Raw genomic sequence first — 26,359 nt, 5'->3', positions numbered from 1 at the left:
TGCACTACTGTACCAAGGACACATCCAGTTAAGTCCTTGCGGACATTTGTTGCAGAGCGCGCTGTCTAACCTTCGTCATTAGTGGTTATAATACTCCCCACAATTGAAACAGTTCTTAGGCAGGTGTAGACAGAAGAGCTTCTTTACATAGAAGCACCTCTGACAACATTTCATCAATAGCAATGCCTCCCAAAAATCACAACCATACATTTGAAGCATTTATAAATGTATTCACACTATTTCCTAAGTCTTCATTATCTTTTAAAATACACAAAATCCAATTAATTGTTACCAATATTTTCTACAAATGAACAGTTTCAAATTAATCTGTATTGTTATCCTTTAAAAAACAATTAATCAACAACATAACCATCAAGACACATTTCATTAGCCAAACGCAACACATCTACAAAATACATCTACAGAATACATCTACAGAATGCATCTACAGTACAGTCAGAAGGTTTAAACGTCAAAAGAGGCCTCATTTTGAAGTGCCTGCCAGGTTGTTTTAGTCCATGAGAAAAAGTGTGGTAGTTAGTGCAACGTGTAAGGTCGGCTTAAGCATGTTTCAGTTTTATTCTGATGTGGATGAGCAGGCAGATAGACCCATCACAGTACATTTAAAGGGAATGGTCAGGTCAGATCTTAAAGATGAACAAGATGTTCTAATTGTCTGCTCTGATTGTAGCTGAAAGAAGCCTCCTAAAGTGGAGCAGTATTGTGAAGATTTCTATGAAGCAGCTGCATTTCAGTATAAAAATATATAATGTCAAAGTGTAAGATGTATCTCCTGAATGTGTTCCAATCATGATAGTTTAACACTTTCTTGAGTGTCTCTGTAGGGACAAGGACTGAGCTGGATGTTTCTTTGGTAAAGTACTGCCACCATCCCAAAAAGATAGAGCTGAACAAGTCATTAATTGCAATAGACACATATATTGGTTCTGTGTTGTTGTTGTTGAAGACAGTTCAGCTAAAATCCCCTGACACTTTAGTTTGCAAACAGCTCCATATGTCAGTTTTTATTCATTAGTACAGCACACTAAAGATCACTCAAACACACTTGCATCTATATATGACGTTAACTAAAACTACACTGTGAATTCAGCTCCCACTCAAACTCACTGTTCCCATATGCGGAGAAACAGCTCTTCTGTGGTTCTGAAGTATTGTTCTAGATTCAAACTGTGTTTCTGTTCTGCCTGTGTAGTGAGAAGGCCCTGCTGGTGAACAAGTTTGAGCTGAGCCTGCGGACAGAGGCCACCCAGGGTTTGGTTCTGTGGAGCGGGAAAGGTGTGGAGCGCTCGGACTACATCGCCCTGGCTATAGTGGACGGCCATGTCCAGATGACCTATGACCTGGGCTCCAAACCCGTGGTGCTACGATCCTCTGTGCGCGTGGACACCAACCGCTGGATACGCATCAAGGCCAGCAGGTGAGGCTTAATCTATACAGGTTGAGTTCATGACTTCATAATCTTAGATGGAGGGAAGATAACTCTATGGGTGATTGAAACAGATATTGGAAAATGATTGGAATTTTCCTTTAAATTGAGAGAAATTGTATTTGGGGCAGTTATGACACCAGCCTTCTGTATGGGGACAAAAATTTGGTCACAGTGACACTAATCCTTTATTATTACATCAATAATATCATATAGTCAAGTTCAGATATGTTTAGATTTAAGCAAATTGTGACTATAGTTAAGGTTAGGATCTGTCACCTGGAAAATATACGCTTCCACAGCTAATGGACGTCAAAATAAATACAAATTAATCAACATAATGTCCCAAAAGTACCCAACCCTCTGGAACTCCCCTTCCTCCACATCAGTCTCACTAAACACATCAGGCTCACATCAAGCTCACTAAACACCTTCAAAAGACAGCTCAAAACTCACCTTTTCCTCATAGCATATAACCCCCCAAATAACTGCTTCCAAACTGCTTGTTTTTGTTTGTCCTGTCCTTATTTTGTGAAGTGTCTTTGAGTTGCTGTGAAAAGCTATGCAAAACCCATGTATTATTATTATTATTATTATTATTATTATTATTATGGCTCACAATGCAATATTAGCATTATATGGCGATACATGCAGAAATCTATATTGTTGTTTTTAGGAACCAAATACATTTTAGCAACAATATTTTTTGTTAAACCACTACTTGTGAAAAGTTAATGAGATCTGCAACTGCAACTCCGACTTTATTTATAACACACTTTAAAAATAACAGTTTGATCAAAGTGCTACAGAACATACAATAAGAAACAATAAAAACAATAAAACAATATATGACTAAAACCAGAATATAATAAAAACAACTAACAAAATGTCAACATCTCAAACTGTGTCAAAAGCCAAAGTGCTTAAGTGCGTTTTAAATCTATTTACAATTTACAATCTATTTTAATAATCAAAACAGTGAATACGTCAAAAGGATTGCAAGTTTCCTTTCACTAAATAGGCAAAAGTAACTGTCATGCAATCACAAAAAAATGGCTAAAAGATACCCAAAAAATACTCACAATTTATGATAACAATACTGTACCACATTTAGTATCAGAATATATGGATATCTCTGTATTTTTTCACAGACCTTAATTCATTCGTGCAAGCAGAATATTTTCAGAGCCAGTTTCTGTTTTGGATGTCCCACTTTTCTCAGAGCTATAAACCATATCTAAGACTGAAACATCTGCCATATGACATTTACACAGAAAATTCTTCCATGAAATTCAAACCTCCTTTCCCCTTTAAAACTATAGGCCCTTTAGAATACTGTAATGTCACGTGACCAAACCTATTATACTCTGTAGCGCATGTGTGTGATCTGAAACGTGAATGGGGTGCTGGTGTATTCCCCTCTCCAAGATGGCTATTAGTTTCGCATAAAGGTTATTTTTTTTTATGGCTGCTCTTGCGTTACCGTGACGCACATCGGATCACTTAGATGCATTAATACATGTTCAAAAGGAGGAACATGCTTGAGCTTCTTAGCGTTAAACAGCACATTAGGAAAGCAGGGCACACAGTGGATATAAATAACGCGGTAATGGTACTACTTCCAATGTGTATTCAGGATTTAACACCATACATGTGTCCAATGTTCAAGAGTAGAGGCGTAATATTCGATAATCCAGGCGTATAGGAGCAGAACATTGGTATTCACCGTCATATTTGTGCTTTCCCTCCCAGTCTCCTCTTCATCCAACATCAGCGTGACTATAACATTAAACAGGTGCTTTGCGCTTACATTTAAAATGGTTCATAAGGTCTTTTGAGACATTTCTGTTGTGTAATTTAAAGGCCCCATATTGCGCTATTTTCTGATTTATGTTATAATGTTGTTTCCTCATCAAAAACAGACCTGGAGTTGTATTTTGTTTTATTCCCTCATGTTTAACACACAAATCCTACATATTTAGGCTGAGTTATTATTTCAAACAGAAAATGTCATGTGGTAATACAAGAAGTGCTCCACTGTGTTTTTAAACTCCACACACTAGAACAGGGGTGGGCAAACTTTTTGACACAAGGGCCGAACAAGGAGCAGATGGAAGGAGTTTTTTGGTAATCCACCTCATAAGAGAAAAAAATAACATGGGATATGTAGAAAACATATTCCATGTTATTGAAATATCCCTGTTGAATTGAAATATTTATATTGAAATATATGTTGTAATGCTTTGTATCATTACAAAGCATTACAACAAAATATCTGTCTTTCAAGTCCCACAGTACTTATTGAAAAGACTTTTAAAACACTGAAAATTATTATTATTATTGTATTAGTATTAGTATTAGTATTAGTATCAGAAAATTTCAGGCCTGGAATTTTCAATCTCTAATAAACAGGTCAAAAGGTAAAAATTTGCTGTTAAATTGAAAACTACCTAATCTTGACATCACAAGGTGAAACAGAGCATTTTGAGCTCTGTAGAGTGACTAATAATATTTGGTTAGTTCACAAGTGTGAATGAAACAAAACACAACTCCAGGTATGTTTTTTTTTGTAGCTAGGATCTCGCAGAATCAGACCCTGAGTACAATTGTTGTGTCCCTGGGCAAGATACTTCACCTGCATTGCCACAACAACCACAATATAGGGCTCGTTGTCACAGAAATCACAGTTTCAACTGGAAACTATTATCCAAGTGAGCAGTAGTAGAAAAAAAATAAAACAAACAATATCTATTTTTGCCTAATCTGTGTAACTTCAAATAGCTGCAGATTGAACCGGAGCATTAGCTAAGGTTTAAGTCTTTTGTTGATGTCACAGTAATGGATCTGCTCATTAGGCCCAAATTCACTGGTGAACTTTTGAAAACGACCCATTTACCTCCTCGTGCGTCACGTCAGCCTTATCGCCACCCCACATTTGTGTCAGAGCGCGTGAATGGGAGTACGGGGGATAATTAGATTAGGTTTCATCACGTAAGGGAGGATAATCGATCTGAGAGGAGCCAGTACTGCACATCTGCCGCACGAGCTCAGGAAGACAACATAGAGAAGGTTTAATTGATGTAGGTGTAAATGGGACAACGTGCTCCCTTAGCCTTTAATGATGCTCGCTGCTGGATTCTGCTCGCACACATTCAAATTAAGCAGTCGTCACTATTCTTGGCTAATGACGAGTGCAAAAATCTATTAGAAGGCTGCGTTTAGAAAGGCGTTTGGCGAAGGCAGTTATGGGAGTCGTGACGTCTCCGATTAACCCAAAGTGCCAGTTAAAGCCTGTGACTGTGAACATGCGTCAGTGTGTCAAAAGTGTATCTGTGCTTTCTCTTTCTCAGAGCGCTTCGAGATGGGTCACTACAGGTGGGCAATGAAGCTCCGGTAACAGGATCGTCACCGCTGGCAGCAACGCAACTGGACACTGACGGAGCACTCTGGCTGGGTATGTGTCTCTAAACCATGACATGTTTTGTATGTTTTATTCACCTTATCATTATTTGGGTCGTATTATTCAGTATGGAGCTGCTGATCTTTAGCAAATAAGTTCAATACGGACTAAGAATAAGAATCAGTGCAGTGTTGACTTGTTAGTGCACATGAACATTGAACATTTTACACAAATAAACTGACTTTATGTCATATTTTAACTGCAAAACGTTTCCCAAATTTTTCATTGAAATGAAAGGGATCCAGATATATATATATGTTTAGAAAAGTTAAAGTATTTTCTAATAGTTTGAGACTTCCTGCTGAAAAGGTAAGGGTGTTATCTTTAACACGTTTGTAGTTCGAGCAGACAAAAACACACAAATAAAAAACAAAATAACAACAAAATAATATTACTCAAGTAGAAGTAGTTCAAGTCATAGAAAGTAGTAAGTCAAGAAATTAGTTGGACTAACTGTCAGGACAAAACATCAGATTTTTTTTATAACAATGTTTTTATTTATTTTTTATTATATTATACTTATTTTGTTCATTATGAAAGCATAATTACTATTTGCTATTTGCCAGTTGTGCACAGAAAAACAAATAAAAAACAAAAACAAGGACAGATCAACCTCAGAGTTAGAAAATTGAGTTATAGCTTTTTTTTTTTTTTTTTTTTCCTTTTTTCTTTCCATTTTTTTCCCAAAACATCTGATTTTTAATTTAAAGTGAATGGACAAAATCAAATCTGCTATTTTCAAAGGATAGATGTAAAAATGAGAAAAATTTTATCATATCTGTAGGAGCGGTGAAAAACACAAATGTTCAGATCATGTTGTCAGGCTTATGTCTCTTAAAAAAAGAGTAACCAAAACCGTTTACTCAAGTATTGTTAGTAATGGCACTTCACTAAAAAAAAATTGTAGGAGTAAGAGTAGAGCTGGGTATCATTAAGAAGTTGCCTGTACGATACATACCTCGATACATTGAGCTTTCAATCTGATACGATACAGTTCAAAATTATTCGATACAGATCAATAAAAAATAATGGCTAAATCATGGCTGTGATACTAAAAGTCTTTGTTAAACCCCTTCTTGTGCAAAGTTAATGTGAAACACAAACATTTTAAGCATCAGAACAGTGAATATGTCAAATGTGTTGCATAAACGAGTTTCCTTCGTACAACAAACAACAAAACTAGTGCTGTAACAAAATAATTTACCAAAAAATACTCTTGGCGATATATCGATACAGCAGTCCACGATATCGATACTGTATCGTCACATTAAACAATATGACGTATCGATATTTTTTGCACACTTCTAAGTAAGAGTAAAGATATGCTGTTAGAAAAGTACCCTGAAAAGTACAATTTCTTTAAAAAGTTACTCCATAACTGAACACTACCTCTGATTTCCATTTAACGCGGGGCTCAGCAGAGGTTGTTTATACCTTTGTCAAGTTCTATATATTGTTACGTTAAAGTCCTGAGGTTGAATAGTGAAAACACTGCAGAAATATAGCACTGTAAACAAAGCAAACAAAGCCAAGTTTGTGTAAGAAAAAGTTTGGAGTTGGGAAGAGCAAATGTGACTCCCCAAGTGTAATACAGAGGATAAGGAAGTCAGAGCACTGCAGTAGGTTTGAAAAAGTGTCTGGGACCATTCAGGTATTATGTGGAGTAGAGAAAGCCTATCTGACGAACTGCACAACTCTGCTCTCCATATGACCAGCGTCTGGCCCTTATCTAGTTCCACTTCAATTTGGCTCAGAGGAACACACACAGCACAGTGGGAACCAACATTTTCAGGACAGAAGTCTTTTCTCTACTATACTGCTGAAAATATTGGATTTTTTAACAGTCAAAGCTCTATTTGAATAAGTGCTTTTTGGGGCTGAGAGTAAGACCTTAAAGGGCCCTTATTACACACAGCTTCACTAGAATCATTAAGATGATTTCAGCCCTGGAATTGCCAATCCAGTTAGTGCTGACTGATATTGTCAACCTATTACATTTGAATTTGTAGCTCACACAAAATCTTAAAAGAAAGTAACAATGTTCACAGTAGCTTAGATTCTCTTTAAGAGGTCATATAGTACATGCTGTATTCTGATCTATAATATTGTTTTCTCATCACAAACAGACCTGGAGTTGTGTTTCTTTTCATTTACACAAGTTTTACATAACACAGGGTTCCCATGGTCATGGAAATCCTGGAAAAGTCATGGAATTTTGTAGATTCAATGGAAGTTTTGGAAAGGTCATGGAGTTTTAGTATCTCTTTGACGCAACTACAGCGTTCTGTTAAGTTCTCATCAGGCTATTATGATTATTTCCAAATGTGTGCGCCTTTTTTTTTAAAGAGACAACAATAGATGCACTGACAGTGTTAAAAAACTATAATCCCAAGCCATGAGGTGAGTGGAAAGAGTTAACTTTTCATATTTTGCCCTAAAAGTCTGATCAATTCTACACATGCAAGGCATCGTAAAGTCATGGAAAATTCACTGTAGGTCATGAAAAAGTCATGGAAGAATTTTGAAAAAGAGTGGGAACCCTGGATACAAATTCTGCATATTTTGGGCTGTGTTCTTCTCTCAAACAGAAAACACTCTGTTCCACCTTGTGATGTCATGTGGTAATACAGGTAGTGCTCTACTGTGTTTTTAAACTCCACACAGCTTCACTAGAAACATTTGGACAATCTCTACTAAAATGAAAGGTAAAAGGTACGTGTTAACTTGAAAACTACCACTACGTGACATCACAAGGTGGAACAGAGTATCTAGTAATGCATGGTTAATCAAAATGTGTGAATGAAACAAAACACAACTTATGGTATGTTCTTGATTATGTAACTTCACGGCTTAACTCTCACATGAGTCAATTTTGTGCAATATGGGATCTTTAAAAAGTAGTTTCACTTATATAATAATTCATAATAATTTAAAATACCTCTACTACCTAAAAAATATGGATCTTTGTCTATTTCTACTATTGCTACTTTTAAAATATAATAGAAGGAGTAGGCCTATTTGGTAATACAAACAATAACTGTCATAATAGCTGTAGTAGTAGAACTAATCTTCTCTAGTAATATATCAAATACTTTTTTTTTTTAAAGAAATTATCAGATGTTATTTTAAAGTTAGCCATTTAATTGTAGAGATTGTTTCCTTTTAGTTCACCCTATCGCAAAGATTAAAGAGCAAAAAGCCCAAACACAAATATGAAAAGAAAGCGTTTGGGTCAAGCTCACAAGAAAACCTGTTAAAAGCTGAATAGAATTTTCAAAGTGACACATTAAGAAAGAGACTAATGACTGCTCGGGCCGGAAAACTCGAGCACAAAACATCTTCAAAAGGAGTGAGGCGGCAGACAGCAATTAGGTCAAAAAATGAAGCAACGTGGAGGAAAGAAGAGCAACAAAGTCAAAAGAAAAAATGGTGAGACAAGTTTATAACTGTCTTTGAAGTCGGAGTAGAAGTCCGAACAGGCTCCTAATAAGTGCCGTCACATATCAGGGCTCAATAACAAGTGGAGTTAATTGTTGTAAACTCAAACACTGACAGTACGCACACAGAAGACTGGTTTTTGAGGTTTGGGGCTGCTTTAGAAGAGTCTAGAAGTTTAGTGTAATATAGGTATAGGGAATCATAATTGCCAGATCTGCATTTTCATATGGACTGTTTTGGGAAAGCTGTTCGTAAATGGCTCCTGAGAGAATATTTTATGTCTTTAGTGATGAACTGCTTTTGGGAAATTTTTGTTAAAGAGCCCATTTTATGTTATTTTCTGATCTATGTTAGAATGTTATAGCCAGGCTGGCACCACCTAGTGCCTAGCAACTAGATCAGGAATCAGAATACACTAGACTGTTTGCAAAAACACCGGAAGTGCGAGTCCGGGCACCAGCCAATCAGCGAAGAGCCATATATTCTGTGTTGACAACGATTCCCGAGGATTTAAAGCCACAACAAAGAGAATGTTCCGTGAATTTTATCAAGGGGAAAGACGTTATTGCCCTTCTTCCTACAGGTTTTGGGAAAAGCTTAATATACCAGTTAGCCCCATTAGCGGCGCATTACATACGTCACAACCAAATAACAGCGATTGGTTAAATAATAACCCGCCTACCGTCGAGTGAACAAATCCTAATGCTGTGAGGTCAGACGGAAAACACTCTGTCCCATTTTGTGATGTCATGTGGTAATACAGGAGGTTCTTCACTGTGTTTTTAAACTCCGCACACCTTCACTAGAATAATTTGGATGATTTCAGAGCTGGAATTTCTAATTTCTGCTGAACTTAAGGTAAAATGTAGCTGCATTTTGAGCTTGGATAGACTAATAATAAAGGAGTAGTCAAACATGTTTGAAACAAAACACAACTCCAGGTATGTTTTTGATGAGGTAACAATATTATAACATGGCTAAAAGCTATGGCAATTTTATATACTATAGAGACGTTATACTATTAAAGACGTTAGTTATGTTATGTTAAATATGTGATTAAGACTATGCACATCCCATTAGTATACACATGACATTGTACCTGTTTTTTGTTTTTTGGTGGGTTTTCTTGGCTTATTTTTGTGAGTCTTGGATCGCTTGTTTTGGTCTTTTTTTTTCAAAGGCTTGGCCGCTTGTTTTCTCTGAAAATCTGGCAACGCCGTGGGGCAAGTTTGTACAGTAATGATTTGGAATCTTGGGCAAAAATGTTTGAACTTGCTTGAACATCTTTTACTGCACAATATTCAAATTTTGGGTACGATACTAGTAAAAATATAACATTGTAGAAATTTTACTCTTATAATGTTCTGTGTCACGTTTACAGTAAAATTCCAAAGACATAATTTAGAACGTGAAACAGCTGCAGATGTGGGCTGCATTTAAATGGACTGTTGTTCCCTCTGTTTTTAAATTTTGTGTTGCAATAAATAAGAAACTAGCAAGCTATTTATCAGTCGATTACTGTAGTTGTAATTATTGCCCTATTATCACATCCTTTAGACTATTGGACTAATCATTTTGATTGTATTCGGGTACAGTTGCTTTTACTTTTACAGTTTGGTGGTGTTCAGAATACAGTTACTTTTCTTAATTCATAGGGGTACATTATAGTGCTTGATTACATAATTTAGGCTTCAAACAGCTCGATATTGGAAAGAAAAATAGAAAACGCTGCTTTTGTGGTGCATGGATGTGTGATTTTTCTATTTCCAGTTAGTGATAAATAAATGCAGTCAAACAAATATTAAGCTGTTTATAATCTTATGTTGCATCAAAGGGTGAAAAATATTGAAATATTGATATATCGTATAGTTTCAAGTGATGATATGCTGCCGGATCGATGCATCGCCAAGAGTATTTTTTGGTATATTTTACTAATTTTGTTACAGCGTTACAGTTTTGTTACTTGAAGCTGATTTATGCGGCACATTTCACATATTCACTGTTCTGATTATTAAAATTGGTGCGTTTCATATTAATTTAGCACAAGACATGATTTAACAAAGACTTTTAGTATCACAGCCATGATTTAGCCTTTATTTTTTACTGAATCGTATAGAATCAATTTGAAATATATTGTATTGAATCATATCGAAAGTGCACTGTATTGAGATATGTATCATATCATGGCCTATGTATTGAGTATGTATCATGTCAACATCTTCGTAATGATACTCAGCCCTAGTTGCATCTTTACACCATAATTTAATTGCAACTTGATGTAAAAGTATTCAAAGTATTCAGAATAGAGTACTCTGACTGGACCATGTATCGGAATACATTACAAAATACATTTTAATTCAGGTTTTGAGTATTCTGTAAATAAATACATTTCCAAAGTATTCTACCCAGCACTGCAGATACCTTTTTTAATTCTGGTATAATAAATATACTTACACAGACACAGTGCTGAGGTAATATATTAGTACAGTATTCTCTGCAGCACTGAGACCTGTGTGGCTGACAGTCAGATGAAGTCCATGACAGCCACAAGCTCCCAGTCTGGGAATATATAAATGAAATCTAATGAGCACATTTGGTATTAATCACCCCATACACTACTATACCAGCATGTCAATTTAAAAGCTACTACTTCCCTTACCCATCTGCGTTGGCTTAGCTGCTTTTGAAGTTGAGAAATAAGGCTGGACGCTGTCACGTGCATCAAGTGTCATCAAGGATACAGTTGACAAAGCCTGTCTTAAGTCGCTTTAAGTAGAATAAATTGTAAAACTGTTCCTGGCTTTTGAAGTTTAAGGTACTTCACTCTTTCCTTTAAGTTGTGTGGAGAAGAGGAGCTCTGTGTAAATGTTTAGTGTGGATCCATACGCGCTAGCTTTCATGTTGTCAGTAGTGCAGCCAGCTCTGTGCCAGTCTCAGCGTGATGTCGGCAATAGCTCCCGCGCTAATTATAACCAAACTAAAATAGTCAAATAAAAAAAATAAAAGGAGAAGGTGTTTTGGGAATAAGCTGTGAATCATATGATGCCGAGTGTGATCTTGAAGTGCACAATTATAACTTAGGTGCGACAAACTTTTTTGTTTGGAGACTATTTTCGGGATGTTTCTTCGTACTTTTGTAGCTTAAGTTCTGCTGCTGAAATAATTGCGCTGTCTAGGTTCACAATTGCAGAATAAAGACTTGTTTTATGCAGTGTTTTTAAAAGAGAATAAGAGTTCAGTGCACCAGCTTAAGCCATGGATGTGTAGTTAAAGGGAACATATTCAAGAGCATTTGGTGCTTCTTCATCGTTATCTTACTCAAAGCTGAATTCAGATTGATTCATTCACAGCAGTTGTGTTGTGCTCTCTATTCAAGGTTTCAGTGTACAAAAAAATCCTGTTTTCACCTACCCCCTATCCCTGCCACCCTATAACTAAAGACACACAAATGATACAAATGTCAGCAACTTTTCAAAAATAAAAACATGTAAATGACAAAGCTACTTGGTATGGTAAATATCACTATAAAGAGGAAGTCAGTGGTGCCATTTCTATTACTAAACTATTTTAGCACAATACTATATAACTGAAATAAACATAATGTGTCTTCTTTAAACTGGAAAAAAGACTACTTACTAAAAAATAGTCAATCTGCAGCTAAACATTGACAATATTGACAAGTCTATTATCAAATATATTTCCCATACAGATTAATACTACTGTTTTGAGTAACTTAGCAACAAACCAATGTCACTTAAGTGTTTATCTCATTGTGTTGCGTGTACTCTCCATGCTTACCTGTGTATGTGTGTGTGTTTGTGTTGCAGGAGGTCTGGAGGAGCTGTCTGTGGCCCGGCGCCTGCCCAAAGCCTACAGCACTGGTTTTGTGGGCTGTATCAAAGACGTGGTGGTAGATGGAGTAGAGCTCCACCTGGTGGAGGATGCCCTGAACAGCCCCCAGATACTACACTGTTCTGCCGCCAAATAAGTCCCCACAGAGACAAAACAATGAGAGAAACCAGTGACAAGTTCAAGCTCCCACTCTCCCCTGCTCCCTCCATAGCGCCCGGTCTCCTGCTGTAATTATTTCTATTTTTGTATACTTTTCATTGCTTTTTATATGGGAAGATTTTTTTTTTTGTTTGATATATATTTTTTTCCATTAATATTTTTTTCAGCCCTAAAGCAGGCACTTCTTTGAAACCCAACTTTTTTCCCCAAGCCTGCTTTTTTTTTGGTTTTGTTTTGTTTTTGCTGGTTACTTGAACACTGGTGGACGGCGCTGACTATTCCTGGTTACTAGCCTTGTCTTGGTGCCATATTTATCGTCCACATTCCCTCCAAGCATGGCCTTCCACGAGTATAGCCAGACTACATACATACATTCCCCCTCTCCTCCTCCCCCATCTGGACACAGGCAGACTCTACCAAACTGTGTGTTCAGAATATATCCATGGGACAGTCAAGCTGCTACAGAGAGAAAAGCACCTGACGACATCAACGCCACGCCATCAAAAGATAATAATTCCAGCTCTCCTCTCAAACCTATCAGAGGATTTAGTTTTGAAATATGACTAACAAAGAGGGAGCGATCCATCCTCATCACGTCATGAATAAATGTCTAAATATAGAGTATATTATAATACCAGGAACTGTGAATATGTCCGATGGCTTCTTCTCCTGTACTATTGTGTGTTCTGTTTTACAATCAGCAGGTGATGACCACTATAGATGCATGCACTTCTGCAATTTGGGTTCTTTTTATTGATTTCTGTTTGGAAAAAAATATATAAAAGTCACTGTGGAATTTTTTAAAAACCTCTTCTTTAATTTTTGTGATTCAACAAATGTTTCTAGTATTCAGTTGAGAAGGTTTGCAGGATGAGGGTGTTACCGCGTTTGACCTTAAGGAGGCGCTGAAGGCAGGAGGAAAGCTCAAAGGGACATCATGGACTAAGCTTCTCTTCTTCTTCTTGGGACCGTCCTGTTTCTGCATTCCAACTACTCGGGCTGTTGATTAATTCTAAAGAGACTGGTATTTCGAAGCCATAACAGCCCATTCTAACGGATCTCATAACCCTACAATACAGCCGACTAACAAAAATACTACTTACTTACCTACCTACCTACCGCATGGGTTTGTATCCTCTACATTTGCTGAACTGATGCAAGCTGTCTCTGCAATAAGCTCCGACAGCTCAAAGACTTTGGTTTTGATATGAAATCCTTGGCAATATTCAAAATCATTATTATTGTTTTGTGGTTTATTTCACTTTTCCTCCCCACATCCTTTCTTTTGTACAGCCCTGCAATTTTTTAAATGTAAATTTAGCAAAATGTGTGGTCTGTGGAGGTTTATGTTTTGTTTTTTTAGTAAGATACACTGGAACATGTCTGTCTTCTCACAGTGACGTGTAATCGGGGAAGGGATAGCGCTAAAGCTATAACAATGTTGTGTATTATCAAACTCTGAGCAGAAATCACATGAAAAACTCTAGCACTCTCTTAGAAATTATATTTTGAATTTTCCCATTCAGGTGGTAGTAAATACATCTTATATAGAACAATAGAAATTTAGGGTGAAACCTTTTAATTGCCTTAAACCGGTCGCCTTAACTGAACAGGCGACTCTGATCATATCTTTCTACTATAGCCAGCATATTAGCCTCATCCCCACCATGTTATAATGAATTAGTAATTGCAAACATACACACAAAATTCCAGGAGACAATAAAAATGTTGCACCTGGTTTTCTACAAAAAGAATCCTGTATTTACTGTTTTTTGGGAGTCTGTTCTGTTATTTATGTCTCATGTGGGTTATACCTCCATCTGTAAACTACTGTCCGCAGCGCTGGCTTCTCATTGGCCCGTGCTCCAGTACAAGTGGCATGACCTGAACATTACTAACTTTATGACCTTTGTCTTGTGTTCCTACCACCATGAAATAAAATGTCGACCAAATGGACCACACCGTAGTCTCTAGTCTTAATTCTATGTATTCTGGGTGATCTCTGCTATAACTATGTCAGAGGAGCAGTTTGGTTTACAGTGATCAGCGTCTAGACTCTTTTCTCTGTCCAGACCTAATGAAAGGGTCCTGCACTGAAGTCTCCCACGTAAACATTAAAGGGCCCATATTACGCAATTTTCTGACCTGTTATGATGTCGTTTCCTCATCGCAAACAAACCTGGAGTTGTGAGTTGTTTAATTCACACATCCTACATATTTACCAAGATCTTTTCTCAGATGAAAAACACTCTGTTTTACCTTGTGATGTCATGTGGTAATACAGGAAATGCTCCACTGTGTCTTTAGACTCCATATACCTTCACTAAAATAATTTGGAGAATTTCAGGGTCCGTGTACCATTCGTTCTTTTGAATTTCAATTAAGAATGAAAAAGGATAATTTGGGAAAACAGTTTGTTGTTTCATTATTTGATTTTAGTGTAAAAAAAAAAACAGATTTCGATCTCTATTTCCAATATTTAGTTTAATGTTTATTTTGAATAACACAAATAAAAAAACATCCTCTGTGCCTATTTTAATTTTGATATTTTATTCTCTCCGGTTTATTTGCCCCGGAAGTTTTGCTGTGAGAAGGACTTACCTGAAAAATCATTGCAATTTTGTGGATAAACATGTCCTCTTCTTTTATAGCGATGCATTTACTTTTGCGACTCAAAAAGTAATTGTTGAACTCCATGACAAGAAACAAGTAGCAGCAATAAACTTTGTTCAGTTGACACCATGGAACTATAATAAAAATATTTTTTATTATAGATCCATAGTTGAGCAGCAGAACTTTCGGGGCAAATAAACCAGAGAGAATAAAATATCAAAATTAAAATAGTCACCAGGACTTTAAACTTTGAATTAAATATTGGAAATAGAGGTCGAAATATGTTTTTTTGTTTGACACTAAAAAGGAATAATGAAACAACAAACTGTTTTCCCATTTTACTATATTTCGTTGCAACACTGACCTTTCAGGGATGGAATTTCTGATCTCTACTAAAAAAAAAAAAAAAGAGTAGCTGTAAATTTGCATTTTGAGCTTTAGAGATATAGACAGACTAATAAATGTTTCCTCAAACGTGTAAATAAAACAAAACACAACTCCATGTATATTTTTGAGGATGTAACAAAATTCAAACATGGCTTGTAGCTAACAAGAATCCATTTTGTGTAATATAGGACCTTTAAATCACAGTTTAACTTGACACAGGAAAGATAAATAACGTCAAAGCTTGTGTACTCAAACACTTGAACTGTTATTTTTTTGCATATGTAAAATGGTCTAGTGCAATAACTCAAAAGAGATTTAATCATTTGTTTTAATGCAAGGCGGCAGTGGCTCAGTGACAGAGAATTTGCCCATGAAACATAAGACTGATAGATGATTTCTGTTGTTGTGTCCTTGGGCAAGATATGATAAATAACATGCATAGTCCCAACCAGATAATGTTACAATAATAGAACTCTTAGAAAGTTACTGTAGTAGCACAAAGGTTCTTCGAAGTGCCGTATGTATGTAGACTATGTATTTGTTTTTTTCTCCAAGAGTTGTTGACACCAATTTAATCAATCCTATACTTTACATAGAAAATTGACTGGCCATTTTCTCTCAAACTCAGCAAGGGCAGCCAGCGTCAGTTTAACATTCACATATTTGCAAAGCAGAATACGTTTGCTGGGCTACCAATAACTACCAAAACTCCCCCCTGACCCTCTCACCACAGATAATTCCACTTAAAGGGCCCATATTACTTTGTTTTCTCATCTGTGCTATAATCAGAATCATACCTGGAGTTATGTTTTGTTTCATTCACACATGTTTAACATACAAACCCTGCATGTTTAGGCTCAGTTCTTCCACCTTGTGATCAGGAAGTGCTCCATTTGGTTTTTGAAACTCCGTACACCTTCACTAGAATCATTTGGATCATTTAAGCCCTGGATTTCTACTAAATTTTCTCTACTAAACTAAGGGTGTTAATAGCTGTTAACTTGAAACCTACCTTTTCATGACATCACAAGGTGGAACAGAGTAATCCAGGAGTACTCAAACATGTATGAATGAAACAAAACACAACTCCAGGTATGTTTTTGATGAGTGAACAGCATTATAACATGGCTAAAAGCTCACAAGAATCCATTTTGTGTAATATAGGACCTTTAGTAATGAAGGACAGAGCAGCGTGTGTGTTGTAGTAATTAAAGCGCTAGGAAACTGTTCAATCCCAGCGAGGATTCGATCAAAACACCACATTTACGGTTAATAAGGCTAACGAGAGAGATTAAAGCCTTCTTAACACAGCATGCATACAGAGGGCCATAATGAAGCACAGACACCGGGGACATCTATGGAAGACACAGGCCAGACTGGGAAGGAGCAGCGGAATACAGGGACAGGGTAATTACAATGTGACTTTGGAAAGGGAATGGGGAAATGAATTCTGGGGAAAATGTTCGGCTGTGCAGTTTCTCAAAGGTTAAAACTGGTTTATGAATTATGCAATGAGATGAAAATACATTATGTTCTACTGTCCAGTTAACAGGGGATTCCTTTTCTTTGGCGAAGGGAAGGAAGGCATCCAGGCTGGAATAGTGAACAGGGGTATAGGTGTATTTTTTTCTGATTTTGATGTTCAGAAAATATCACAGAAATACATAAACAATGTAAAATCTAGCAATCTAAAATCTCAGTTAATATTTTGGTTGAATTTCAAGTATTGCTTAAAATGCAAATTGACTCTTTTTTTAGTCCTCACATTTATCTAGCGCTTTTGTACCTTCAAGGCCCTCAAAGCACTTTACATCCAGGAACCACTCACCCATTCACACGCATTCATACATCAGTGTATGCAGACACTGGAGGCGAAGAAGGTTAAGTGTCATGCCCAAGGACTCAATAACAGTATCCATCTGTTGGAGCTAGAATCACATCTCCAACCTGTGAGTCAGTGGATTTGACCAGCAGTGATGTCTGTTGAAAGCGGTAGTTGCACTGGTGACCTTCGGATAAAAGGATGCCCACTCTACTGAGCTGCTGCCAACCATTCCAGAGTCAATGGAGGTCAACTAGTAGTCACAGCGGACAGAAGAAACTGCCAATCTGACTCATCACCATCACTCACACACCATATTCAGTGAAATGGCTGAAATGTCTTGCCTAAGGATACAACAGCAGGTTGAACTAAGGCCATTTCTTCCGCACTGCAACACCTGGTATTCCCTTGCAGTCTCACAACCAAGTACTAATGAGACCCAACCCTGCTGCTTAGTTGTGGCTAGATGCGAGACTGAAAAATGTGGTCTTAAAAGTCCTATATTACACAAAGTGACTCTTACCAGCTTTTAGCCATGTAAGAATACTGTTTCCTCATTAAAAACATACAGACAGTTATGTTTTGTTTCATTCACACGTTTGAGAAACCCTGCATTATTAGTCGGTCTACACCATAGTTTCCCAAAGACTGGTGGGTTGCAAGAGACTTTTTTTGGGTCGCCTTGTCATGATCTGCATGTAGGTCTGCAATATACATACATCGGAATCCCCCAAGCTCCTTGCCTGGCCAGTTTTCTGGAAACACTGATTACTGTTTTTCATAATTTAAAACGTGAGTAAAACGAATTGTTCAGAGAGACGTGATCACTCAGTCAACAATAAAATATCCTCAATAATGTTCAATAATGGTCACAAATGTATTTTGTGATTTACGAATAATTTCTACAGACCTGGGTTGCGAAGATTTGTGACTTTTAAAATAAGGGTCCCTAGAAAAAAAGTTTGGTAAACACTCGTCTACATCTCCAAACCTCAAAAGGCTCTGTTCCACCTTGTGATGTCATTTATCTGTAGTTTTCAAGTTAACAGATTCCTTTTACCTTTTGTACAGTGGAGGTGGGCAATTCCAGAGCTGAAATCATTCAAATGATTCCAGTGAAGGTGTATGGAGCTTTTTTTGTATTTCAGCGATGAACTCAGCCTAAATATGCAGGATTTGCGTGTTAAGCATGTGTGAATAAAACAAAACAAAAACTCCAGGTCTGTTTGTGATAATGAAATAACATTATAACATAGATCAGTAAATAGCGTATTATGGGCCTTTTAATACAAATCGATATTTTAGATTAGTGAATTATTACTCTGCTAAAACTATTCCCCAGGTGAATGACTAAAAGGACACAATCTCTTCTCTGGCTGACCAACTGAGACTGGAGGAAGCGTCTGGGGAGATGGAGCCTCGATTAATGTACCTTTTCCCTGCTTGAATAAGGGTTATAAATTATGCATCGACATGAAATAATACAATCCCCACTGTCCTCTCCTGTTACAGTCTGGGGACTCCCCGAAATGACCTCACCATCACTGAAAGAAGGGACTCAGTGATTCTTTTGTGTCAGATTTATGTTTGGTATTTATAACAGCTTTGCCTGATAGAAAAGTGGCACAGTGTACCTTTAAATAATTATGTATGAAAACAAATCTGGCTAAATTCTGGGTTTACAAATACACAACATTTGAGCCACATTTAAGACTAAGAGTACATCGTCACCCACTGAAAGCAAGTAGGTGTAGGGACTTTCAGCTCAGTAAAATGCGTCCCAACATGTTAAAATATTTTTAGTTTAACACCTACGTCTATATTTCCTTTTTGACTAAATTACTTTAGTTTCTGTAGTCTATTTTCTACTCTTGCTAACTCCAGCCACTTCCTGTCACTCAGCTCATCAAAGTGTCCTCTGTCTTAACCGTCTCAAGTCCTGATCCTCTTTGTGCTGAGTGTGTTACATCTGTCCACAGGGTGATTTCTGTTTGAGCCTGCAGGTCAGAGGTCACAGGGTCTTGGGATCACTCACCTCCTCGGGGTCTTGTGTTGTTGGACTTGTCGGCTGCAGTACATCCTGATCCTGCTTTGTGCTCTTCAGACTCAACAGGACGTCAGGCTGCTGCTCTTGGGGGTCAAAGGTCAGGGGTCTTAAACCGCTAAATGTTAACAACACACTGGTGAGAGGTTTGTAAAGCACATGTCTGAAGCAGTCATCACTAGTATTTTATAACTGTTGGTGTCAGATTGATTGGATGTTTTTTGATAAAAGAAATAATGTGAAAATGTTGTTTCTCACTTAGGACTGCACAGTCTATCACAATGTTCCACATGTTTATTTATGTAGTTATGAACTGAACCACAAGTTGCTGTCTATGCTATTGCAGTCTGAGTGAGGCCAGGTGAGGCCAGGGTGGCACAGGTTTCACCTATGCTACTGGAAAAAACAAAACAAAAAAATACTTACAGATGTTAGTAGCTTTAATGATCTTGAAGTTGTTTGCACTGAGTACTCTGAATCATATATTGCAAATCTGATTGCAATATTTGTCTGTAAAATTGCAGTTAGACCAACCTGTGCAGTAGTTAATTTACAGCAGAGTTACAAAGAAAAAATCTTACATACATGAGGCTACTGGCCTTGTGCTTGGGACTGGCACTGAAAATCAGTAGTGAATGTAATAAAATTACAGATACCAGAGCAAAGAAATACTCAAAAGTAAAAGTATCACATGAAAAGCTCTGCTTAACTAAAAGTATTAAAGTACCTGGTTAAAAATGTACTTCAATAGCAAAAAGTCAAAGCATTTGGTGCAGAGATAAAGCTTGAACTGTAGAGATGTTGATAAAGATTTGTGTAGAATTTTGTTCAGCTGAAACAACTGAACTGATAATTTTGTTTGTAGCTGTTTGTATTTGTATATTTTTGTTTGCTCAAATTACAAATGTGTTAAAAATAAACCTCAGCCTTTTCAGCAAGTCTCAAACAATAATAAAAAATACTTTTACTTTTTAGTCTAGTTCAAAAATGTAGTGGAGTAAAAGGTACACATACCCATTTTCAAATGTAAATGTATCCACTTTTACTCAAGTAAAGTAAGTTACTACTTTACCACTTTTACTTCAACTCTGCTGAAAATTAATGAATACAAATATTTTGCAAACAAAGTTATATTTGGCCGTCTGGTAGCAGTGTTTATAAAAACTCCAGATTTACAGAATGCTGACTTTAATAATACTTTATCCCTGCCACAAAAGCCATTCTGCTGCATAACGGTAACCTTATGTTTTCTATTCTTCCTAAACAACGGCTGCATTACTTTGCCTTGGGGACTTTTTTATTCACAATGTAGAAAATGATCACTATATAGTCTATCATTTCTCACTACATTGACTTTTAGTTTGTACTCTGGGGGCATGTTTAATTCAACTGCTTCTGTTTCTAATATCGATTCAGTCGAAGCAATATCCTCCCATGTTCTCCACCAAACTCACCCACTCTTCACCCACCACAAAGGCATTGTATCCAGCCTGGAGCCCACCCTCCCCTCTCCTGTGTAGCTGGGTCAAACAGAAGAAGAAGAACAGATCTATATATGTGTGGTGTAGCATGGCCCTGGGCACATAGACAGTTGCATAAGTCCATAACAGTAGATTAACCCTGGCTGATAACTGCAGGCCTCTGACGTCAAAATGGCTGGCTATAGGCAGAGATGTGAGTGCGGATATTTACAGCATAAATGGAAATACTATATAGAAGTTTATGCCTCAGTTACTAAATGTAAATAAGGTTTTGTTGTACCTTGACAGTGACTGGATTTGGGAAGAACACTGTATTTAGCTGGAAGTTGTCATTAACTACATGAACTGATCCAATTATGTTAATTTGAAGCGATTTTTGTACACATATTTGTATTAAAATATCCACTCTCTCCATCATTCTCCACCATATACCAACAAAATGCCACAATCATCATTTGTTCAGGCATTGCATCGGACTGGCACAATATTGAACTGAGAAAATGGACATAGATTTTCTATTACTCTTTCAGACCAACAAAAAAATAGGACAATTTCCATTGCAATTAACTATTTAAAGTAAAATATAATATCTTTGGAGTGAGAAAAAGTACTAAGATTTTGCATGTAACAGGAAGCTGAACCCATTAAAAGCATGAAAAATGAGTTTTAAATTAAATCTGTATAATTTTTCCCAAACATTATTACCCATAGCCATAATTGCATGGGATCCGGAAAAGACAGGCTGATCATTCAGGCCTTGCCAGGCAATAGCCATTTTCTCATATAACCTTGTTTAAAGGTGCTATGTTATGCAAAATTTAAGCTGGTGAGCTTTAAGCTAAAGTTGTGTTTTGTTTCATTCTCACATGTTTAAACCTTTATTAGTCTGTGTACATCTCCAAAGCTCAAAATGCTCTGTTCCACCTTGTGATGTCATTGTTTTCAAGTTAACAGCTCCTTTTACCTTGTGTTTTCAATAAAAAAAAATGGCAGTTCTAGGGTTGAGATCATGTAAATGGTACTAGTGAAGGTGTATGGAGTTTAAAAACACAGTGGAGCACTTCCTGTATTACCACATGAAAGAAGAACTCTGCCTAAATGTACAGGGTTAATGTGTTAAACAAACATGAGTGAATGAAAGAAAACACAACTCCAGGTCTGTTTGTGATGAGGAAACTCCACTATAACATAAATCAGAAAATAGCATAATATGGGCCCTTGAACCATACGGGCATTTTATTATTCACTGATGTAAATAGCTCTATTTTTTATTCCACGTGCGTCGAGTAGTTTATAAGGCCTTTAAAAATCTGTCACACAATAAAATCATTCCAGAGACTTGACTTTCAAAATAAAGTGCTGTCTCGCTATTGACTGTCTTACGTTTCTATGCGCGACATTTAAGCTTTATTCTGAAGGGACCCACCGGAACATGAATTCTCCACCTGACGCGCGGTGACACACGGTTTACGCAGCTCCCACTCTCCAGAACGAGTCGGTAAAGGCAGAAAGCGGACGTTTGCGTACGGGACACGGCTCACACAGACTGACATGACATCCCGCAGGTACTGTTGTCTCTCTTCTGTCCGCTGTCATGGCTGTGGAATTGAGTTTTTACGGGGTTTGCAGACTCCCGCTCCGGTGCGTGGTGCGCGCTCAGGCACCGGGAAGGAGCAGGGCTGGAGAGACGGTGCAGCGATCAGGGAACTTTTGATTCAGTGCTCTGCAAAGAAGGGTTATTAACTGAGATAAACCGTGCACTTTAATTTGATTTGCGTTTTGTGGTAGTGCTGAGGAAGGCACAATAGAAAATAGCTTGCACTGTAGAGCCAATAAAACTTTACTATCTCTGCTCCTCTGTTATAGCCTATAGCACACGTAGGTAAAAACTGATTTATGAAACTTAAAGGTTTGGAAAAATCGTAAGGAGCAAAATAGTCAAAACCTATAGGCTATCTCATAAGTTGGAGTGTAGTGTAGTGAAACTTTAAAACTGGGACAAGAGCATAACACAGAGCATTGTGTTAAAATCAGGACATAATTCTCCAAAAAGTTAGTGGATGAATGGATAATAAACCAGAATCCTGCAAAAGTAAAAACATTGTAATTCGGTTATAATTTGGTCATAATCAGTGGTAATGCATATAAATATCCCACGTGTTCTTTTTAATTAGACTACATAATATTAGGATGTAGGCCAGCTATAAGACTTCTGCCTAAACAAAAGTCTTTTTTTGAAATGGAACAATCATTGACTAAGTTTGGCTGGTGCATTCAGTTAAACTGTATTTTGAGGAAGGACATTCTTTTTATTTTTGACATATTAACTTTAGGTTTGATTTTGTGAGTGCATGTGTTTACCCATCGATTTACCTTCAACATTAGTGATTTTTTTAAAGTCAAGTCAAACATGGTTTTTAAAGAAATAAACACACTATAACTCAGTCACATAATTAACATGATGATGGTCCGATAAGGGTTTTTTTCCAGATCATTCCAGAATTTGTTATTTGTCTTGTTGCAGGGCTCAGTTATCAGTTTTACTGATTTTGATATCAATAAGCTATTTGAATTGCAAGCTAGCTCATTATTTATTTATTTATTAAAATTTTGTATTTTCTTTAGCTAATAATGCCTGTGTTAACATATAGTCATTTTTAATGCTTCATTTCTCTTCAATGGACAAATCTTAAATCTTAAGATAATAATAATCATCAAAATATAATCATAATCAAATAAATCTATCAGCAGTTTATCTAATATTGATATACTTGAAAAACTAATCTCCTAATACCACAGATATAGTTAATGGTACCATTATGATGTCCAAATAAACAGTTGTAGTAATGAAGAGTAAAGTAATTTTATAACTTTAAACTGGCTTCGTTTAACATGTATCTGTGCACGTTGTATTTCTCCTAAGGCAGGAGTGTCCAAACTTTTTTTCACGGATGAAGCAGAGGGCCAATCGAGGGCCATAGACTGGTGCGCAACTCAGTGAATAATTGAAATATGTGCACTTTTAACAGGTTAGAATGAGCCATCAGTCGTTTATTCAAGCCTAGATGCTCTAAAGCACACACTAAATATTTAATATTGACTTTATTAAGGTAGATTTTCAAAAAATCTGCAGTAAAAAGTACTGCTTGAGGTAATTTGAGTCAATTCACCTGGAAGTCTGAGGGCCAAGAAAAATTGGTTTGAGGGCTGCATTTGGCCGCAGGCCTTAATTTGGGCATGCCTGTCTTAAGGTCACCTCACAATGTCAACTCCAGCAGCAGTTTAGTGTTCATCTCTGAAGTCTCAGAAAGCGCTTTGTCGGCAGATCTGTAGTGCGTTTGTAGTGGAAACACTGTTGGCTTGTATATGGGTGGAAAAAGAACAGATGTACGCTTTTGCGCGCTATCATACACGCCTTATGCATTGGACTGGTTGGTTACTAAACACCATGAAACTGGTTGCCTTTGAAGTCTGTTTTGTATTGCTGTATACATCATGTCACGAGGAAAAGTAGTCCTTCTATCACAGTGACCAGGGCTAAAATTAGTTCTGGGGACTTTACTTCAAAAATCCCCAACCGAGGCAGCACTTATTGATGGCCGCACAAGTTCATGTAAGGCTTAAGTCCAGTGATTAATGGTTGCCCAGTGCAGCAAAACAAGAAGAAACACAGAAGTAGCCCTGTCACGATAACACATTTTGGTATACTGCTAAAGTAAATATGGACCTGTTTCTTCTTGTATGCATACAAATATATGTATAACTTATGAATTTAGTGTAAAAAATATTAGCCCAACTACAAACTGATTTTAATATACTGTATATTGCTAAAGTACATATAGATGATAAATGATAAAAATTTAAATGAATTTATGTGACAAAAACTATTCTATATGTACAGTATTGTAAAAAATAATAATAATCATGAGCTGCAATAAGTAAATAGCAGAATGAAACACTTTACTAGTTACTTTGCATCTGTAATGGATCATAGAAGTTATTCATGCAAACTTTTACTGCTTGAATCTTATCGTAAAAAAACAACAACTCCAAAACAAAACAAACCCCAGTAGCCTAAAGAAAAAGTATACACAATTAATATGACTGGCCAAAAATTGTTCCAGCTTTCATATATAATGATAAATGACTACAGTAATTATGATGACAGACATACACAGAAGCAAATAGCTGAACTTTAAGTACGGGCATTAATGTGTTCAAATTACTGACCTTTACAACTACAAACTTGTGGACATTTCTTCGCTTTATTTTTAGTTTTGAATTTGTACTGCCTCGTCTTGTCTACATGGTGATGTTATTGCTTCATTTGGAAAGTTCCAGGAATCCATGGTATGGCGGATGATTAAACTAGGCCAAGTTACAAGTCAGATCTGTGGTGAGGTGCTCCTGCTCATGATAAGAATATCTGTTTTTCAGGGCAAGCAAACACCTGTAATTGAGAAAATGAAAGCAAAATTGTTTAAACCTAATGTAGATTAGTGTTGTCATGATACTAAAATTTCAAACTCAACTTTGATACTAAGGAACAGACTTGATATTCAATACTGATTTTTCTATAGAATGCCACTTTCAGCATTAAATCGTAGTACTTTCATTTATATCACCATGTGGCCGTATATGTGTGTAATCTCTCTCTCTCTCTCTCTGTACTAGTCTGTGGTTTTATGCTTGTTCTGGTACAGCACAAGATTATTCTAAAGACATTCAGGAAAGGTTCATTTCTATCCTTTTTTAGTTTTGATACAAATTTTTGTTTAGATTATGATCAATACTTTTAACAACGCTAGAATTTGCGCTTGGATTAGATCATTGCTGTTGTTAGTTTTAGCAGTATCCATTAAAATGCATAATATATAATACATATGTTTGATCTGAGAATCACTATTGAAGTCAAGGTACTTCTGATTAAAGTTGTCAAAAGTATCAAAAACAGATACTAATCCATACTAAAACAAAACATCTAAATCTAACCAAATCAAAGTATCAATAGAACAAGTATAAGAGCACTAAGACTCGTCCTTCTATGGATCAGTTTGGAACCTACTTAGACAACTGAGGGATTACACAGAAACAAAATGGCATTGTAATATAAAGGAAAGTCTGAGGCTGAAAATGACACTCTACTGCAGACATGTCAAACTCAGGCCCGGGGCCAAATTTGACCCGCGATATAATTATATTTGGCCCGCGAGATCATATCAAATATGTATTAGGAGCTGGCCCACCGGCTACAGATAGACTATAGAGACATTATTTATTGACATTTTTGTTATTATTGTATATTATTCTTGTTCTGGATTCAATGTTTTAGCAAAACTATTATTAAACATTTATTTTAATTAGAAAAGGTTTAACGTTACATATCTCGAAAGAAGAGAAAACCTGCAGATGTTGTTGAAATTTTTTCAATAAATATTTAGTTTGGTCCACGACTTAATCCTAGTTTTTAATTTTGTCCTTCTGTCAATTTGAATTTGACACCCTTGCCCTACTGTCTCAATAAATTTTGTTTTTTATTTTTCATTTGAATACCAAATACCAAGTCTCTTTCTTGGTATCAAAATGAAATTTGGTATGTTAGTTATTAGTAGTAGTGTTTTCAGCATTCTTGCTGTATTGAGCCAAAGTATACTGT

General features: G+C 36.6%; 2 protein-coding genes across 2 annotated transcripts in view; both read left to right on the top strand.

Annotated features, from left to right (window-relative positions):
- Nucleotides 1-14,312, top strand: part of agrn (agrin) — a 434,659-nt gene extending 420,347 nt beyond the window's left edge. The window contains 3 exon segments of the mRNA XM_055166184.1: nt 1,214-1,438; nt 4,798-4,901; nt 12,173-14,312. Of these exon segments, the coding sequence (XP_055022159.1) occupies nt 1,214-1,438; nt 4,798-4,901; nt 12,173-12,333 (490 nt within the window). The 3' untranslated portion in view covers nt 12,334-14,312.
- A 7,860-nt stretch (nt 14,313-22,172) lies between these two features.
- ptpn11b (protein tyrosine phosphatase non-receptor type 11b) overlaps nt 22,173-26,359 on the top strand; it is a 51,301-nt gene continuing 47,114 nt past the window's right edge. Inside the window, exon 1 of the mRNA XM_020922341.2 lies at nt 22,173-22,268. Coding sequence (XP_020778000.2) covers nt 22,255-22,268 — 14 coding nt within the window. The 5' untranslated portion in view covers nt 22,173-22,254. The remainder of the gene's footprint in view (nt 22,269-26,359) is intronic.

This window comes from Boleophthalmus pectinirostris, unplaced genomic scaffold (genome assembly GCF_026225935.1).
Source record: "Boleophthalmus pectinirostris isolate CB_2022bp ecotype Guang Dong unplaced genomic scaffold, ASM2622593v1 HiC_scaffold_8, whole genome shotgun sequence".
In the NCBI taxonomy this organism is placed as follows: domain Eukaryota; kingdom Metazoa; phylum Chordata; class Actinopteri; order Gobiiformes; family Gobiidae; genus Boleophthalmus; species Boleophthalmus pectinirostris.
The sequence above is the reverse complement of the archived record's forward strand: the minus strand, read 5'-3'. Positions and strand labels throughout refer to the sequence as shown.